General features: G+C 47.0%; 2 protein-coding genes across 3 annotated transcripts in view; one reads left to right on the top strand and one right to left on the bottom strand.

Annotated features, from left to right (window-relative positions):
- The window catches only part of psenen (presenilin enhancer, gamma-secretase subunit), a 68,153-nt gene that overhangs the window by 39,148 nt on the left and 8,689 nt on the right, over positions 1–20,316 (bottom strand). The window lies entirely within an intron of this gene.
- The window catches only part of LOC140201681 (uncharacterized), a 38,466-nt gene continuing 18,757 nt past the window's right edge, over positions 608–20,316 (top strand). The window contains exons 1-2 of the mRNA XM_072266202.1: positions 608–727; positions 19,067–19,651. Coding sequence (XP_072122303.1) covers positions 19,074–19,651 — 578 coding nt within the window. The 5' untranslated portion in view covers positions 608–727; positions 19,067–19,073. The remainder of the gene's footprint in view (positions 728–19,066; positions 19,652–20,316) is intronic.

Genomic DNA, 20,316 nt, shown 5'->3' with positions numbered 1-20,316 from the left:
CACAAAAATAGACCCTCACTGGGGATGGGTCTCTCTCACAGACACACATTGACCTTCACACACAGAGCTGTACTCATACAGTCACAGGGAGAGTCTGCAAACTCCACACACAGCCAGCACCGGAGGTCTCTGGAGCCTTGTGGCAGCTCTGCCCACTGCACCACAAATTTCACATTTATGAACCACCTGCCATTCCTCCTGCCCACAATAACGTGTACGGAATACTCTCTTCCCTCCTACAGCCCCTTCCTCGGCCACAGGGTGCTGGTCCACCTGCCCTGCCATTGCTGAGAGCCAAACTTTGATCTCCTTGTAAATCTGCCTCTGACGATTTACCAGGTCAAACTAATGTGAGTGGTTTCTCTGACCCGATGTCCTGCTATGATCCACCCTCCCTGCCTCCAGCCCATTGAACTCTTCCCTCTGATCCAGGAATAAAGTCAAAATATCAGGTGAAATTTACTTAAAAAGGACAAGTGTGGTTTTATTCAAAAAAATATAGTGGGGCGTGAATAAATCATGAGTTGTTGTAATTTCCCTCCTCCTCCAAACAAAAGGATGTAAATTCTTGTGGTTTTTTTGATTGACATTTGCGTAGAGAGCATGAGAGAGAGACGGAGAGAGAGCGAGGAGGGAAGGAAGCAGAATAATGCTTAAAGCAGTATTGAGTAAGCAGGCAGGAGAGATACGCTCAGAAACCCTCACAATCCTCAGGAATTTGAAGTCTGTAAGTACCAAGTCACTCGCTTGTACCAAATATGTACAGCTATTGGAGGGGGTGGGGGGGGGGGTTCTAACTGAGCATTACAACTTCTGTGCTAATTTTTCAAGATCTAGAGAGAACAGCAAAATCCTGTCTATGTAATTAAGAATGGGTTGGAGGCTGTGACATTGTGTATGCTAGGGAAAGACCTGATTTAGTCCAACTCAGGGAGCGATCCGGATCTGAAATTGCCTCCTTTGGGTACCTGACAGTGAAATTGATCGATCTGACAAAAATTTTTTTGGGCGTCGGTATGCTCTGGTGGTCTTTCCTCAACCAGCTGGAAGGACCAGAGCAGCAAAATAAAGGGAGTCACCACCCTCTGGAAGTTGCCCTCCAAGGACACAGCTGGAAATATAATTGTTTGTCCTTCATTATTGCTGGGTCAAAGTCCTTGAACTCTCTTCGAAAAAATACTCTCATCTCCAGGAGGCAGCCATTCACCACCATCTTCTCAAGGGTAAATACGGATGAACGGTTAAGCACGGTTAAGTTAGGGACATACGAAGCTCATGTCCCTTGAATGAACAGAAATGAATCTGTACATGTTTATCTGTTCCTCTCTCTTGTTCTCTCTCTGTCACTGACCATCTCCCTCTTTCCTCTTTCAAACAGTTGATTTTGGGAGAGGATATTTCTTCCTGCTGCATCTTTTAAGTAATGAGTTTTGTTTAATGGCAGATTTGAGTGTGTGCACTTTCTACAGAGGGCACTCACCATTGATGAAAGGAGAGAGAGAGAGACAGAAAGTGGGAGGAAGAGAGTATGTGGGGAGGGAGAGAGAGAGAGGGACAGAGGGAAAGAGAGACTGGACAGAGAGAGAAAGAACAACACAAAATGCTGCATCTATGGGAAAAAAAGTACAGTTGACGTTTCCCCCCGACTTTTTTCCATAGATGCTACCTGGCCTGCTGAGTTCCTCCAGCATTTTGTGTGTGTTGCTTGGATTTGCAGCATCCACAGATTTTCTCTTGTTAGAGAGAGAGAGATTGTGAGACAGGTAGAGACTGGGAGATGATGGAATGAGGAGAGAGGGAATAAGAAAAAAGACTAGTATCTGTTTTGCCATATAAAAATCTCAAGGAAAATATGAATGCAACTTATACACAATTTTTAGAAGAAAGACCATAATTAGAACATTAAAAAAAACAAAGTTCATTGTGGTGCAATTTGTTCCTAGTGTTGCTATACTGAGGTAGTGGTTAGAATTGTGCTGGCTGTTTCAAGAATCGAATGGTTGAAATGATCCTGTTGGATTGGGGCTTCAGGCTTCTGTACCTCCTGCCTGATGGGAGCAGCCTGGGTGGTGGGGATCTTTGTTGATAGATGTTGCCTTCTTGAGGCTGTGCATTACTCACTGTAGTTTCTTGCGTTCCTGCACAGTCAAATTGCTGTACCAGACCCTGTTAAAGGACATCTGTAGGACTTTGTTGGAGTTTTCGGTGACAAGCTGAACCTCCTTCACCTCCTGAGAAAGCAAAGATGCTGGTGCGCCTTCCTTGTGATTGCATTTGTGTGCTGGGTCCAGCACAGGTCATCCAGTATATTAACACCCAGGAATTTAAAGCTGATAACCGTCTCCACCACTGACCCCGCCGCCCCACCAACCGAGTGTAGACTGGCGCATGTTTGCCCTCCTTCTCCTTCTTGAAGTCACTGATCAGCTCTTTAGTTTCACTGGGACTGAGCGCGAGCGTGGCACCACTCAGTCAGGTGTCCTACCTCATTCCTGCACTGGGATTTGATTCAGAGGTTTAGTGGGTCTATATAGATCCCCAGGAATGGGTTACAGGTTGAGATCTAATCCAGAAATTCAAGTGGTTTATATAAAGTTTGGACACCCCGGTCAAAATTTCTGTTATTGTGAATAGCTAAGCGAGTAAAAGATGACCTGATTTCCAAAAGCCATAAAGTTAAAGATGACACATTTCTTTAATATTTTAAGCAAGATTACTTTTTTATTTACATCTTTTACAGTTTCAAAATAACAAAAAAGGAAAATGGCCCGAAACAAAAGTTTGGGCACCCTGCACGGCCAGTACTTAGTAACACCCTCTTTGGCAAGTATCACAGCTTGTAAACGCTTTCTGTAGTCAGCTAAGAGTCTTTCAATTCTTGTTTGGGGGATTTTCGCCCATTCTTCCTTGCAAAAGGCTTCTAGTTCTGTGAGGTTCTTGGGCCATCTTGCATGCACTGCTCTTTTGAGGTCTATCCACAGATTTTCGATGATGTTTAGGTCGGGGGACTGTGAGGGTCATGGCAAAACCTTCAGCTTGCGTCTCTTGAGGTAGTCCATTGTGAATTTTGAGGTGTGTTTAGGATCATTATCCTGCTGTAGAAGCCATCCTCTTTTCACCTACAGCTTTTTTACAGACGGTGTGATGTTTGCTTCCAGAATTTCGTGGTATTTAATTGAGTTCATTCTTCCCTCTACCAGTGAAATGTTCCCCGTGCCACTGGCTGTAACACAAGCCCAAAGCATGAGCGGTCCACCCCTGTGCTTAACAGTTGGAGAGGAGTTCTTTTCATGAAATTCTGCACCCTTTTTTCTCCAAACATACCTTTACTCATTGTGGCCAAAACGTTCTATTTTAACTTCATCAGTCCACAGGACTTGTTTCCAAAATGCATCAGGCTTGTTTAGATATTCCTTTGCAAACTTCTGATGCTGAATTTTGTGGTGAGGACACAGGAAAGGCTTTCTTCTGATAACTCTTCAATGAAGGTCATATTTGTGCAGGTGTCGCTGGACAGTAGAACAGTGCACCACCACTCCAGAGTCTGCTAAATCTTCCTGAAGGTCTTTTGCAGTCAAACGGGGGCTTTGATTTGCCTTTCTGGCAATCCTACGAGCAGTTCTCTCAGAAAGAATTCTTGGTCTTCCAGACCTCAACTTGACCTCCACCGTTCCTGTTAACTGCCATTTCTTAATTACATTACGAACTGAGGAAACGCTTTGCTATCTTCTTATAGCCTTCTCCTGCTTTGTGGGCGTCATTTATTTTAATTTTCAGAGTGCTAGGCAGCTGCTTAGAGGAGCCCATGGCTGCTGATTGTTGGGACAAGGTTTGTGGAGTCAGGGTATTTATAAAGCTTTGAAATTTGCATCACCTGGCCTTTCCTAACGATGACTGCGAACAAGCCATAGCCCTAACAAGCTAATTAAGGTCTGAGACCTTGGTAAAAGTTATCTGAGAGCTCAAATCTCTTGGGGTGCCCAAACTTTTGCATGGCGCTCCTTTCCTTTTTTTCACTCTAAAATTGTACAAAACAAAAATAATACACTAAATGCCTAAAATATTGAAAAGAATGTTTCATCTTTAACTTTATGACTGTTGGAGATCAGTTCATCTTCTACTCACTTAACTATTCAAACAGAAATTTTGACCAGGGGTGCCCAAACTTTTGCATGCCACTGTATTGAGTAACAGATCCCCGAGAATGGGTTACAATCTGGGTTCTAATCCAAGGATTCAGGGGGTTTATATATAGAATAATAGATCCTTGGGAGTGGGTTACAGGCTGGGATGTAATCCAGGTGTTTGCGGGAGGAGGTGGGGTAGCAGATCCCCGAGTGGGTTACAGGCTGGGATCTAATCCAGAGGTTCAGGGGTTCATACAGATGATGACTGGGTCTCCGGAACGCGCTGAAGGTTGAGCTCAGGCAGTTTGCACAGTCATTCAGTGACATTTCTGGTGGTTTTCCAGTTGTTGTTGTGAGGTTGCTCTGAAGGTCTAACAGTTCTGATCTCGGAGGCGTTGATTGTTATTTCACACTCATATCTGTTGAGGTTATGGTCCGCGTACTGTACTAGTCTCCCGCTTTCTGTGCTGCGCTCTGAGTCGATTAACCCATTAAACCCCAAGCTTTTGAGAAATATCAGCGGCATCCTGCAGTCAATCGCCGCATAGCTGTGGGTGATGCAATGTCTGTCATGAGTGTGTCATGCTGAACTGGCAGCCAGTTCTTCTGTCTCATTTGCTCCCTCCTATTATTTCCCCCTTCCCTTCATATATCTCTGTTCATTTCTTTCTGCCTCTTTCTCCGCTCATCTCCCTCCTCCACTTCTCTCTCTTTTTTATTGCTCATTGTCCCAGAGTCAGCTCTAATGGCGCAAAAAGGTTTCAAAATCCCTTTCCCCCACTCTTTCCACTCGCTGTATGTCTTTCACGCTTATGCTCTCCCTCTGTCCCAGAATCAGCTTTAATGGGCATAAATTTTCACATCCCTCACTCTCTCCCTCTGTCCCAGAATCAGCTCTAATGGGCACAAATTTTCACATCCCTCACTCTCTCTCTCTGTCCCAGAATCAGCTCTAATGGGCACTGATTTCCATATCCCTCTCCCTACTTCTTTCTCTCTTTTATCTCTACCTCTCTCTTTATCCATTTCTCTTTGACACTCTCTCTCTCTCCATTTCTGCTTGACTCTCTCCTTCCCACCATTCTCCTGTGGGAAAATTGCTAGAGGGGAAGAGACAGGATCTGCTTGCATTTGGAAGGGCAGGGACCGATTAGCATGGGTTTGTGTGTGGGAAAATGTGTCAAGAATTTGATTGAGTTTTTTGAAGAGGTGGGCAAGGGGATTGATGAGGGCCTGGTAGTAGATGCAGCCTACATGGACTTTAGCAAGGTCTTTGACAAGGTCCTACATAGTTGGCTGGTCTGGTAGATCAGATCACATTATATCTAAGGTGAGAATGAAAATGGGTTTAGAGACAGAAGATGTCAGTAGACGGTTGTCTTTCAGATTAGAGGCCTGTGGTGTGTTGTGGGTCCACTGTTATTTATCATCGATATTAACAATTTGGTTGTTGGTGTACTGATGACACCAGAGTTGGTCGTGCGGTGGGTGGAGAAGAAGGTTGTGTAAGGCTATGGAGGATTAAGATCAATTGGCTGAGTGGACCAGTGTGAGGTGTTGTATTTTGGCACGCTTTAGGGTAGGACTTACACTGCGAATGACATGGTCCTTGGGAGTGTTGTAGAACAGATAGAGCAGGAGTACATGTACAAGGTTCCCTGAAGGTGGTGACACAGGTAGATAAGTCGGTGAAAAAGGCATTTAGCATGCTGGCCTTCATCATTCAGGGCACTGAGTACAGAACTTAGGACGTTATGTTACAGATGTACAAGATGTTGGTGAGACCACATTTTATTGTGTGTAGTTCTAATCGCCTAGTTGTAGGAAGGATGTCATGAAGCTGGAGAGGGTGCAGGAGACATTTGCAAGGATGTTACCGGGTCTGGAGGGATTGAATTACCAGGAGAGACTGGACAGGCTGGGACTGTTTCCCTGGAGTGAAGGAGGCCGAGGGGTGACCTTATAGAGGTTTATAAAATCATGAGGGGCAAAGATAAGGTGGATGGTCACAGACTTTCCCCAGGTTAGGGGAGTCAAAAACTAGAAGGCACTGTTTACGGTGAGAGAGGGGAAATATTTAAAGGTGACCTGAAGAGCAGGTTTTTCACACAGAATTGGCCTGTATATGGAATGAGTTTCCCACGGAACTGATAGAGGTAATTATATTTACAATGTTTAAGAGACAGTTGCATTCTGTTTAGAGGGATATGGGCCAAACAGGGAAATGTGATTAATACAGGTAGGTTGCTTGCTCAGCGTGGGCAAGATGGGCCGAAAGGCCTGTTTCAATACTGTATGACTGTGTGCACTTCCTCCAGTTTGTCTATCTCTATCTTTTTCTATTCTCTTATCACTTCTCTTCCTCTCCCTCTATGAATCTGTCATTCTTTCGTCCAGTCTCCTCACCTTCCTTTCTCTGCCTCTTTCCCTCTGTCTGTCTCCCTCTCTGCCTGTACCTCTTCCACTGGCCCCGTCACTCCCAATCTCTCGCCTTCACACTCTGAGTCATCCTCTCCCAGTACCATTGGAAGGAGATGGCAGAAAGCACGCAAGTTAAATCTACGTTCAGAGCATGGGAATCACAGAAAGAGTTTATTAAATTTGCAAATTAAAACTACAACAAAGGGAAGATGCCTAATTCAGCACTTCTTACTGGATTCTAATTATAGATGGCGAAGCACTGTCCCATCACACACACACGCCCGGGGTCAGACTCAATGTCCCATCACACACTCCTGGGTCAGACACAGATTGAAGCTCCCTCTACACTGTCCCATCACACACAACCTCCCAGGAGAGAGACAAGGCATGTTACAAACAGAACAAAGTTCCCTCTACACTGTTGCAGCACAGGAAAAGATTAACAAAACCATATTCAAACAAACAAAAAAGGTTAGAGTCAGCGTAATCCTCGCCCTGTTCCATGCGGGTGTGAGGAGATTTGATGTTCAGCACTGATTGATGTTTTCTCCCTGATGTCGAGTGTGTTAAACTTGGACTGCTGCCGTTTATAGACAGAGCCAATTCATTCCTGAGTCGGCCTCCACAGTGTCGATTTCCTATTCTTCAAGTCATTCCCTTTGAGTTGAAGATGACTGCCAAACCCCTTGTGGCACATCTGTCCATAACCTTCCTGGTTCCAACTCTCCACTCCTTCCCCACCACCTCTGAGAAGGAGCTCTATAGGCTGTCTCTGTGAGGCGAAAGAGACTTGCGTGTTTAGGAACATAGGGCATCTGTTCCTAAAATTTCTCTTCTGTCTGCCTCTCCCCCCACCCCCTCAAATCCCACCACCAGGAAAGTGCTGCATATGCTAATACCTGTGACATCTCTGGAGATGCTTTTGCACCGGTGTGGCGGGAGCCTCTGCACAGAATGACCCCACAATTGGCCAGGCCCATAGGCCAAGGGCGGAGATGGGTGCCCCTCTCCCCCAGACATCTGAGCTGATCACTGTATGGTTGCAAACATGAGAAAATCTGCAGATGCTGGAAATCCAAAGCACCACACAAACTCTGCAGGGCAGGCAGCAACTAAGGAAAAGAGCAGATAGTCAATGTTACAGGCCAAGACCCTACATCAAGATTAGAAAGGAAGGGACTCGGGCCAGAACGTCGACTGTTTACTCTTTTCCATAGCTGCCGCCTGGCCTGCTGAGCTCCTACGGTGATTTGTCTGTGTTGCTGTGTATTTTTGGAGCCCTCCTGGAGCTGGTGCCCAACACCTCCCAACTTGGTGGGGGGCGCAGAGAGAGGGTGATAGCTGGGGTTGACTGGGTGGGTTGTGGCTGGGGTTGGAGGAAGGGGATTGTCAGAGTGGAGTCCCCCCTACCCCCGCACGTTAACCGCTAACACTGCGCCTTGGGCGCTTTCCCCTCGAAGAGACCCAAGCAGGCCATCTCCAAACCGTTTTGCCACAGCCCGCAGTAGATCGGCCATTTGGGGCTACTGAGTCTCACCCGCTCCTCCCACTCCCCCCCAAAAAAAACCCCGTCCCGCCATTGCCAACGAGTCACCGTTCCAGCTCTTTGGTCGGGATGTGCTGACAGACTTCTTCCGAAAACATTACCTAGCCCGGTGCAAGCAATAACAGGAAACGCATCGACTGTATATCAACGGCCTACACATTTGCCACAGCTTCTGATATTAGTCATGATTGTGTGGGTAGTATCCCTCTCTCCATCTCTCTACCCCTCTCGTGAGCCACCACCCATGCTGGCCCTCCCTCCCCCCCTCTCTCTGCTGCACCCTCCATCAACGTTTCCTTCTTGCCTTCCCAGTGAAGCATTACTCGTAGAACAGGAACATGCCCTTTAGCTCGCCATAGAACAGCATGGCCCACCATGTGCCAAACCAATTAAACGCCTAGCTAAATGTATCACTTCTACCTTCACAATGTCCATACCCCTCCATTCATGTGCCTATCTAAGAGCCTATTAAACACCTCTATTGAATTTGCCTCCACTCCCACCCACTCCAGACACACACCGCTCTTTGTGTAAAAAAAAACTTGCTCCAAACTTACCCCCTCTTACCTTAAATGCATTCTCTCTTGTATGAGACGTTACATCTCTGGTAGAAAGATACTGGCTGTCTGCTCTGTCTATACCTCTCATAATATTGTAAGCCTTTATCTGGTCTACCCTCAGCCTCCTCTGCTCCAGAGAAAAGAACCCAAGTCTGTCCAACCTCTCCTTATAGCTCAAGCCCTCTAAGCCAGGCGGCATCATGGTGAACACCTTCTACACCCTCTTGAACTCCTCCACATCCTTCTAGTAATGGGCGACCAGAACTGAATGCAATACCCCAGAAGCACCCTAAGTTACATCACTTCCTGGCCCTTGGCCTTGATGCCTCGACTAATAAAGGCATGTCTATCTTGACTCAACTAACTAATCCCAACTGGTGTAATGTAAGGTTTCAACCTGAAACATTGGCATGACCTATTCTCTCAGAGGCTGCTCAGCTCCTCCAGCATACTGTGTGACTCCAGATGTGGCATCTGCAGTCTCTTGTGTGAATGTGTGGTGAATCTCTTCCACACTCTCTCCCAAGCGCCATTACCTCTCCTTCCACAACTGCTCGAATATAAAAGCAAGGATGTACTGTTGAGGCCTTATAAGACATTGAACAGACCACTTTTGGAATATTGTGAGCAATGCTGGGCCCTGTATCTAAAGAAAGATGTGCTGAGAGAGGGTCCAGAGGAGGTTCACCAGAACGATACCGGGAATAAAAGGATATACATTTCATTTATCTGGGCCTCTACTTGCTAGAGTTCACAACAATGAGGGTGGATCTCATTATAACCATCTGAATACTGAAAGGCCTAGATAGAGTGGATGTGGAGAGAGTGTTCCCTATAGTATACAAGGGCATGGCCTCAGAATAAAGGGATGTCCTTTGGGACAGAGATAAGGAGGAATCTCTTTAGCCAGATGGTGGTAAATCTGTGGAATTGATTGCCACAGATGGCCATGGAGGGCAAGTCCCACTGGGTATATTTAAGGCAGATTGACGGGCTCTTGATTAGTAAGGGGGATAAGGGTTTTGAGGAGAATGGGGTTAAAAAAAATCATCCATAAATGATGGAACCCACTTGATGAGCTAAATGATCTAGTTCTGCTATCTTATGGTCCTAGTCCTGTATCTTGTGGTCTTCTAACCATCTCTTCTGCACCATCTCCAAAGCTCCCACGTCCTCACCTTGTAGTTAATACTCTCCAAACCAGTCTAACACAGATGGACATTCAGCCATCTACTCTGAGCTAGCTCACAGGAGCAATTCCATTAATCCCATTCTACCCCCCTCTATTCACATGCACCCCTGCAACCCATGCTCTCCTGCACATGCCCAGCAACTGTTGTTTGATTCTTTGCCCTTTTATTCCAATACACCCTCTGTTCTTTGCTAGGATAGCCCAGTGGAGTGGAGGCTGGAGAGGCTACATCACAGCTCCAATAACCCGGGTTCCATCCCAGTCTGCAGCACTGTCTTTGTGGAGTTCACATGTTCTCTGTGTGTACGGCCCTTCGGCCCACAGTGGCCATTCTGACCATTGATCAGTCATTGATACTGATCCTGTTACATACCACCCCCTCCACACTCTACATTCTCATCAACTCCCCCTGGGTTCTACCCTCACCCCCTCAACACACACACACACACACACACGCCAGGTTTGCCACAGGGTAGTGAATCTGTGGTATTCATGACCATATTTAAAGCAGCTGATAGGTTCTTGCTTAGTAAGGGTGTCAAAAGTTACAGGGGAAAGATTGGAGAATGGGTTTGAGATGGTTAATAAATCAGCTATGTTCGAATGGTGGAACAGACTCGATGGGCCAAATGGCTCTTATATCATATGGTCTCTAGAGTTGAGAGGCAGTAGCTCTACCCGCTACCCCACTCTGGTGACCTTAATAATATTAAACTCCCCTGCATGACTTCACATGACTGTCTGTCTCAGTTTCATACAAGCCTGGAAGCAAAGAACATAAAATAAAACTGCGAAGTAAAATTTAATCGGGCGGCACCTACAGAGAGAAACTGTGTTAATGTTTCAGAATCAAGTTTATTATTAGTGAGATGTTGTGAAGTTTGTGTTTTGTGGCAGCAGGACATAATTTTACTATTACAATCAGTAAACAGTGCCAAAGATGAATGGCAAGACAGTATTCAGGGGTTCATGGACTGTTAGAGATCTGATGACTGAGGGGAAGAAGCTGTTCCTGGAACATTGAGTGTGGATCTTAAGGTTCCCAGATGGCAGTAATGAAAAGAGGATGTGACCTGGGTGGTGAGGGTAGATTATTCTGTCCTCTCGCCCATACTGACTGCCTGCCCCCACCACCCTACACCCGTGAGCAAAAAGGTTACCGATAGCACAAGGTTGCAGGGATCTTGCTTTGATGGGAACTGGAGGGCGCGGCCCCACAGTGTGTCCCCAGCACGGAACCGATGTGGTCGCTCACGGGGCCTGTGTGTGGTGGACAAAGTGTGTGGTGGCAATTAAAGGTTATTATGCAAAGGGCTGTGGTCCTGGTTAACAACAATCCCTGGTGGTTCTTTAATATTTGCATTTATAATAGTGCTGATGCACAAGTGTCAAACCAACAGAGTGATCAATGCTACACTGTTATTTGCAGTTTGTAGTCGCCTCGGTACACACCAACACCTCCGGAGATAAGAACCACACCCTGAAATTGTCAGTTGCATTGTACAGTGTAAATCACCATCAGGAGTTGGGTATTTTGCAGCTGTAACCCACTATTGGGTGGGGGGGGGGGGTTATTCTATATATAAACCCTCAAACCCCTGGATTAGATCCCAGCCTATAACACACTCCTGGGGGTCTGTTGTTCTACATATGAACCCCCTGAACCCCTGGATCAGACTCCAGCCTATAGCCCACTACCAGGGACCTGTTATTCTGTATTAAAAACCCCCAAACCCCTGGATTAGATCCCAGCCTATAACACACTCCTGTGGGGTCTGTTGTTCTACATATAAACCCCCTGAACACCTGGATTAGACTCCAGCCTATAGCCCACTACCAGGGACCTGTTATTCTGTATTAAAAACCCCCAAACCCCTGGATTAGATCCCAGCCTGTAACCCACTCCTGGGGGTCTGTTGCTCTCTGTGTAAACCCACCAAACCCTTGGATTAGCTCCCAACCTGTAACCTACATCTGGGGTCTGTTATTCTATATATAAACATCCCAAATGCTCAGATTAGATCCCAGGCTGCATCTGCTATTCTATGTACATTCTATCTGCCTATAACAGGTATTCATGGAACTTCCTCAGAAGTTTTCATTTTTTAAATTTTTTTACAACATTGAATCACAGTGGATTTAATTTGGCTTTTTTGAGACTGATCAACAAAAAAAAGACTATTTTGTGTCAAAGTGAAAACACAGCTCTACAAACTGATCTAAATTAATTACAAATATAAAACAAAATAATTGATTGCATAAGTATTCACCCCCTTCAAGTCAGTATTTAGTAGATGCACCTCTGGTAGCAACTACAGCCTTGAGTCTGTATGGAGAAGTCTCTATCAGCTTTGCACATCTGGAGACTGCAATTTTTTCCCACTCTTCTTTACAAAACTGCTCAGGCTCTGTCAGAGTGCATGGGGATTGTGAGTGAACAGCCCTTTTCAAGTCCAGCCACAAATTCTCAATTGGATTAAGGTCTGGACTCTGATTTGGCCACCCCAGGATATTAACTTTGTTGTTTTTCAGCCATTCCTGTGTAGCTTTGGCTTTATGCTGGGGGTCATTGTCTTGATGGGAAACAAATCTTCTCCTAAGCTGCAGTCCTCTTGAAGACTGCATCAGGTTTTCCTCTAGGATTTTCCTGCAGTCATTTTACCCTTTACCCTCACAAGCCATCCAGGGCCTGCTGCAGTGAAGCATCCTCACAGTATGATGCAGTCACCACCATGCTTAACAGTAGGAATGGGGTGTGTTTTTGATTATGCCAAACATAGCATTTAGTCTGATGGCCAAAAAGCTTGATATTGGTTTCATCAAACCATAGAACCTTCTTCCAGCTGACTTCAGAGTCTCCCATATGCCTTTTAGCAGACTCTAGCCGAGACTTCATGTGAGTTTTTTTTTCAACAGTGACGTTCTCTTTGCCATTCTCCCATAGAGCTGTGACTGGTGAAGCACCCGGGCAACAGTTGTTGTGTGCGCAGTCTCTCCCATCTCAGCCACTGAAGATTGTAAATCCTCCAGAGTTGTCACAGGTCGCTTGGTGGCCTCCCTCACTAGTCCCCTTGCACGATAACTCAGTTTTTGAGGATAGCCAGCTTTGGGCAGATTTACAGCTGTGCCATATTCTTTCAATTTCTTGATGATTGACTTAACTGTACTCCAAGTGATATTCTATGACTTGGAGATTGTCTTGTATCCATCCCATGACTTCTGCTTTTTGCAGAGTTGTTTGGAGTGTTCTTTTGTCTTCATGGTGTAGTTTTTGCCAGGATACTGACTCACAAGCAGTCGGACCTTCCAGATATAGGTGTATTTTCACTACAATCAGTTGAAATACCTTGACTACACACAGGTCTCCAAAAACAGATCATCATTTAACTAATTATTTGACTTCTAAAACCAATTGGCTGCACCAGTGATGATTTGATGTGTCATATTAAATCATCATGCAGCAGAAGATGTATTCAGAGATGGAGTTCAAGTAGCTCCACAAGCTTAGAGTAACATATGTGAGAAAAAGGAAAGAAATCACATGGGCACCATATGGGTTAGCGGAGATTACAGACATAGGGAGGATTGTCAGGGTTGGAGGGGGTTACAGACATAGGGAGGATTGTCAGGGTTGGAGGGGGTTACAGAGATGGGGAGGATTGTCAGGGTTGGAGGGGGTTACATAGATGGGGAGGATTGTCAGGGTTGGAGGGGGTTACAGAGATGGGGAGGATTGTCAGGGTTGGAGGAGGGTTACAGAGATGGGGAGGATTGTCAGGGTTGGAGGGGGTTACATAGATGGGGAGGATTGTCAGGGTTGGAAGGGGTTACAGAGATGGGGAGGATTGTCAGGGTTGGAGGAGGGTTACAGAGATGGGGAGGATTGTCAGGGTTGGAGGGGGTTACATAGATGGGGAGGATTGTCAGGGTTGGAGGGGGTTACAGAGATGGGGAGGATTGTCAGGGTTGGAGGGGGTTACATAGATGGGGAGGATTGTCAGGGTTGGAGGGGGTTACAGAGATGGGGAGGATTGTCAGGGTTGGAGGGGGTTACAGAGATGGGGAGGATTGTCAGGGTTGGAGGGGGTTACAGAGATGGGGAGGATTGTCAGGGTTGGAGGGAGGTTACAGAGATGGGGAGGATTGTCAGGGTTGGAGGGGGTTACAGAGATGGGGAGGATTGTCAGGGTTGAAGGGGGGTTACAGAGATGGGGAGGATTGTCAGGGTTGAAGGGGGGTTACAGAGATGGGGAGGATTGTCAGGGTTGAAGGGGGGTTACAGAGATGGGGAGGATTGTCAGGGTTGAAGGGGGGTTACAGAGATGGGGAGGATTGTCAGGGTTGGAGGGGAGTTACAGAGATGGGGAGGATTGTCAGGGTTGGAGGGGGTTACAGAGATGGGGAGGATTGTCAGGGTTGGAGGGGGTTACAGAGATGGGGAGGATTGTCAGGGTTGGAGGGGGTTACAGAGATGGGGAGGATTGTCAGGGTTGGAGGAGGTTACAGAGATGGGGAGGATTGTCAGGGTTGAAGGGGGGTTACAGAGATGGGGAGGATTGTCAGGGTTGAAGGGGGGTTACAGAAATGGGGAGGATTGTCAGGGTTGAAGGGGGGTTACAGAGATGGGGAGGATTGTCAGGGTTGAAGGGGGGTTACAGAGATGGGGAGGATTGTCAGGGTTGGAGGGGAGTTACAGAGATGGGGAGGATTGTCAGGGTTGGAGGGGGTTACAGAGATAGGGAAAGGTGTGACCCAGATTGGGAAAGCTAGGTTTGCCAAGCATTTTAAAATGGCAATGATACCTTGTGAGGAGACACTAGAGACTGCAGATGCTGGAATCCAGAGCAAAATATTAACTGCTGGTGGAACTCAGCAGGTCAGGCAGTATCTCCTCATAATCGAAAAGCCTCAAGCCCTTGTTGGATCTGGTGATATTCATCCAGAAGTTCTTCAGAAGTCAAGAATGAGGCATTAAACCCAGTGGGTATGACTATTTTAAGTGTTACAAGAAGACAGTGCGAAGAAGTCTTGGTCATCTCCACCCAGAGATGCAGTACATTCCATAGATAACCTATGAATCAGCCAGGTTCAATAGGACAACAGCTGCAGAAAACCTTCTAGAACAAATACAGAATCAGCTATACAGTATGACAATAGCTCAAAATTTACTGAACAATTACAGGTATAGAAGTGATTATATAAAATAAGCAAGCATAAAGTAACAAACTACAAAAAAAAGTTCTTTACTTTATTCCTACAAGGGAGAGGACATTGTTGGTGTGTTCTGGTGCAGTATCTGAACCCAAAACATCAGTATTCCTTCCTTACATGCCCGCAGTTGCAGCCCGCCCTCCAGCAGTTTGTTACAATCTGATTTTGAAGCAGCTACATTTTGTATGCAGTTGGGATGCTGAGATGTCGAGGGATCTTGCCTTGGTGTCCTGCTAAATTATTCACAACAGGCTGGTACATCAGTCCAGCAGATAATGAGCAAGACTAACAGATTGTTGTTTATTGCAAGGAGGTGTGGATAGAAAGGGTGGGGGGGGGGGAACAGTTACGTTTTTCCCCTACTAGTGTGACCACTACAAGATGTTTTGGTGGAGGCAGATATGATAGAGACTTTTAAGAGGCTTTAGCCACATCTTGGAATATTTGGTTGTCCCATTACAGGAAGGATATGGAAGCTTTAGAGAGGGTGTAGAGATTTACCAGGGTGATCCCTGGATTAGAGAACATGTCTTATGAGGAGAGGTTCAACAAGCTCGGGCTTTTTTCTCTGGAGTGGCAGAGGATGAGAGGTGACTTGCTAGAGATGTGTAAGATGATATGAGGTAAAGCTAGAATTGACAGCATTTTCCCAGTGTGGAAATGACTAATGCGAGAGGACATAATGTCAAGGTGACTAGAGGAAAGTGAAGGGAGTAACGACAGTGCAGCATTTAGCGCAACACTTTTACAGCTCGGGGCGACAAGAGTTCAGAGTTCAATTCTGGTACAATCTGTTAGAAGTTTGTACATCCTTCCCATGAGCATGTAGGTTTCCTCACACAGTCCAAAGATGTACTGGTCAGTGGGTTAATCGGACATTGTAAATTGTTCTGTGATTAGGTTGGGGTTAAATAGGTGGGTTGCTGGGCGGCACTCATTGGGCTGCAAGGGCCTGTCTGTGCTGGATCTCTAAATAAACGGGGACGTCAGAGGTAGGTTTTTATTAAACAGAGAGTGGTGGGTGAGTGGGATGTCCTACCAGGCGTCGCGGTAAAGGCAGATACGTTAGGGACATTTAAGAGACTCTTAAATAGGGACATGAATGAAAGGAAAATCAAAGTTCAAGATACAGATATTATCAAAGTTTGTATACAGTATACAAGTTTGAGATTTTTCTTCTTGTAGGCAACCACAAAACAAGAAACACATAGAACTCATTTAAAGAAAAACCCACACAAGACCATCAAACTCCCAAAGTGCAAACAAAACCCAAATCGTGCCAACAATAAAAAGTAAACATTAACTGCAGAGACCCCAAAATTGAATCCTCAGTGCTGTGCTGATGGCCACAGGGTTAGTTCACTGTGGAAGCACTCAGATGAAATCATGAAAATTGTAAAAAAAAGTATACGAAAAAACACAAGGAACATGAATTGCAGAGATCCGGAAACAAGTCCACAACCGTGGAGCACTCAGTCGAGCCTGTCCAGTAGCCCAATGGTTGCAGGAACCTAAGGCTCCTGCGCCTTCTGCCCACCAGTAGCAGTGAGGGAGACCAGTCAGATGGTGCTGAACGCCTGTTTGTTTTCTGCTCTTGTCCTTGACAATTTTAATCTTGCTCAACACTTTAATCGGTGTGGAGGTCTGGAGCTGGTAGGGTCATGCTCCGCCATTAGGAATCAACACAGGATCTCATCCACACTGGATCCCCCAGGAAATCGCAGAAGCGCCAGATTGTTCAGTCAGACCATAAATACATTCTTAAAAGGGAAATTACAGGCTGCAATTGATCGCAGTTGGGAAGTAGTATATTTATAAGAGTAAACACAAAATAATCTGCAGATGCTGGGGTCAAAGCAACACTCACAACACACTGCAGAAACTCAGCACGTCAAACAGCATCGGTGGAAATGATCAGTCAACGTTTCGGGCCGGAACCCTTCGTCAGGACTGAAGAGGGAAGGGGCAGAGGCCCCATAAAGAAGGTGGGGGAGCTCCACGGATGCTGCCTGACCTGCTGAGTTCCTCCAGCATGTTGTGAGTGATATTTAGAAGAGTATCTGCTAGTTTTGTAAGATGTCACCGTTGGTTGCTGATGCAATCTTGCCAGAAATCTACAGATGGCTACAGATTGTGGAGTAGGATAGAAAGTTGGCACATCATGGGCCAAAAGGCCTGTACTGTGCTGTAAATTTCTACCTGCACCTTCTCTATGTGCACAATAATGCCCCCTCTCTCAATATGTTCCTGTTTAAGAAACAATTTGGAGGTTTACTAAACCCATCCCTAAAGTAAGAGGAAAAGTTTGGATTGGCTGGTCTTTGTACCCAAAGGTTTTGAAGAGTGAGAAGGGTGCAAATATAATAAGCTGCTGAGGAGAGGGACACAAGAGACTGCAGACGCTGGAATCTGGAGCAACAATTTGCTGGAGGAACACAGTAGGCCAAGCAGCATCTGCAGGAAGAGGAATTATCCACATTTCGGGTCAGCGATGCCTCTGCCTCCACAGATGCTGCTCGACTGACTGAGCTCCTCCACTGGTTTGTTTTTTGTCTTCAGATCCTGAGGAGTGGGTGCAAACAGCATATGCTGCTGCTTCTGAGATGGGGGTGGGGTGGGGAGGGGAGGGGGTTGTCACCGTTCAAAAATCAGGAATTGCTAATTGAAGGCAATTATGTCGTAACTTTTTATTTACATACGGCGTGGAATAGGCCCTTCCGGCCCAGCGAGCTGCGCCACCCAGTAGCCCAATGATCTGAACCCGAGTCTAATCACTGGACATTTACAAAGACCAATAAATCTACCAATGGGAGGAAACCAGAGCACCCAGAGAAAAGCCATGAGCACTCAGGAAGGAACAACGGAATCAGGTTTATTATAACACCGTAAGATACAGGAGCAGAAGTAGGCCATTCAGCCCATCATGTCTGCTCCACCATTCCATCATGGGCTGATCCAATTCTTCCACTCATCCCCACTCCCCTGCCTTCTCCTCATACCCTTTATCACTGTCATGTGTCATGAAATTTGTTTCTGAACATGCAAACTTGCTTATAGAGAATTCCAGAACTGGACTCCGAGCTTTGACAGCCTGAGCATTAATAGTGTCATGCTATCAGTTTTATAAAACTGATTAGACAGCATACGGAATATTGCATTCCTTCATGGCAGGAAGTATATGGAGATTTTGGAAAGGATTATTCCCCTTAGACATTTCATCTTTCACCCGTAGCCTACCTGTGACCTCTAGTTCTAATCTCACCCAACCCAAGGGGATAAAAACCTACATGCATTCACCTTATTGACACCTCTATAAAATCTCCCCTCATTCTCTTGCGCTCCAGGGAATAAAGTTCCACCATATTCAACATCTCTAACTCCCAGAAACATTGTAAATTTTCCCTGCATCATTAGGTTAATTACCTTGGCACAACATCGTGCACCACAAGGCCTGTCCATCTCCTGTACTGTTCTATCAGAGGCAGGGACCAGAGGAGAGGTGATTATACCTCATGCAGGGGATGAGGTTTATACACCTAGTGAGTGTACAGAATAGGAAAGAGGGGTTATAACCCCAGTGAGGGTACAGGTGTAACCCAAGTTAGAATGCAGTGATCAAGAGAGGTGATTATACCCAAAGTAGGGTGGGGGGGGGGGAAGGAGGGTTATATTCTATATGATATGAACTCATAGACCTAGCTACAGTATGGAGCAGAAGGGGAGCAGGATTGTACTCCATTTTGCAGGTAGAGAGGCCACAGAAAGGGTTATACCCACAGTGAGGAAATAGGGGCAGGGAAGTAGGTTTATACTCCCAGTAAGAGTATAGGGAGCGGACTAAGTGTTTCCAAGATGGGGGGCAGGGGTTGATTAAAGTCAGTGGGTATAAAGGGACAGGATTTTTTCCTCAGTGAAATAGGGGCGGGGGGTTTATACCCTAATGTAGATAATATTAGATAGATAGTTACTTCCCACTTTTAACCCGCATTCCCCCTCTTTCTGTCCGCAGAGTTCAGATGCCCGAGGGGGCCGCCGGCCCGGGGCCCAAGCCTGTCAGCATGTCTAGGATCCGCCTACGGGACGCGGGCTACCCGGATCAGCTGCTGGGCAGGGCGCAGCGGCTCCGGCAGCGGGCTAGTCTGTGCGACGTAGTGATCCACGCCGGAGGCCAGGAGTTCGCCGCCCACCGTCTGGTGCTGGCCTGCGCCAGCCGCACACTGGAGCGCCTCTTCCAGTCGCCTGGTCCCCGCTACACGCTCGACTCGCTGGCCGGCCGCACCTTTGCCCACATCCTCGATTATTCGTACACCGGCGCGCTGGATGCACGGACCGATGAGCTGGGCGAGCTGCTGCGGGCCGCAGGGCTGCTGGCCATGGACGGTCTGCGCCAGCGCCTGCTGGAGGCAGCCGCAGGCCTCCAGCTCTCGGTCGCAGCCGAACCCCCACTGCCCCGCGGCAGTGTCATCACCTCTCCAAGCGGTCGACCGCTACCCGTGGTTACCACCGTCCCACTCGGACGTCACTGGCCGGCACTGGCACCGGAGGACCAGGCCACCGGATTGCCTGGCGGAGCGGTGCCGGAATCCAATCCGAGGTGAGAGAGCAGGGGGCGGGCGAGGCGGATGGCGATAGGTCCGTGCGTCATTTGTGTCATCAGTGGGTAGAGCATAGCTGGAGAGGGCGGAGCGTAGGGGGTCACAGAGATGGGGACAGATACAGGACCCGAGTGGAGTGTGTCAGCAAGACTAGTAGGGGGCTAGGGCTGGAAGGGTCAGAGAGACAGGAAAAGATGAAAGGACCCCAGAGATTACCGAGACGGGCGAGATCAAGGAAACAGGGTGGGCTGTAGGAGCAGGAGGTGGCCACAGAGATGGGGAAAGGTGTACGAACAGGAGAGATCATGGAGACGGTCTGAGGTGTAGGGACCTGAGATATAATGGGGAGAGCTGAGAGATCACGCAGACGGGGGGGGGGCGTTGTAGGGACCTGAGAGATAACGGAGATGGGGAGGGGTATAGGGACCTGAGAGATCACACAGACGGGGGACACAGAGAAGCGGGTAGGAATCTGAGGGAGTCGCGGACAAGAAGCAATTTGAGATAAATCCCTATTGTCCTTTACTCAGTGACTCTCTCCAGCCCCTACACCCCACCCCACCTCACCTCTGTAACCCACAGCCCTCCCTATTTCAATTAACATATATCTCCCCTGCTCTGTTCCCAAACCTCTGAGATTGATTGTTTTCAGTACTGGTGCTTT

The sequence above is a fragment of the Mobula birostris genome, chromosome 8 (genome assembly GCF_030028105.1).
Source record: "Mobula birostris isolate sMobBir1 chromosome 8, sMobBir1.hap1, whole genome shotgun sequence".
Lineage (NCBI taxonomy): Eukaryota > Metazoa > Chordata > Chondrichthyes > Myliobatiformes > Myliobatidae > Mobula > Mobula birostris.
The sequence above is the reverse complement of the archived record's forward strand: the minus strand, read 5'-3'. Positions and strand labels throughout refer to the sequence as shown.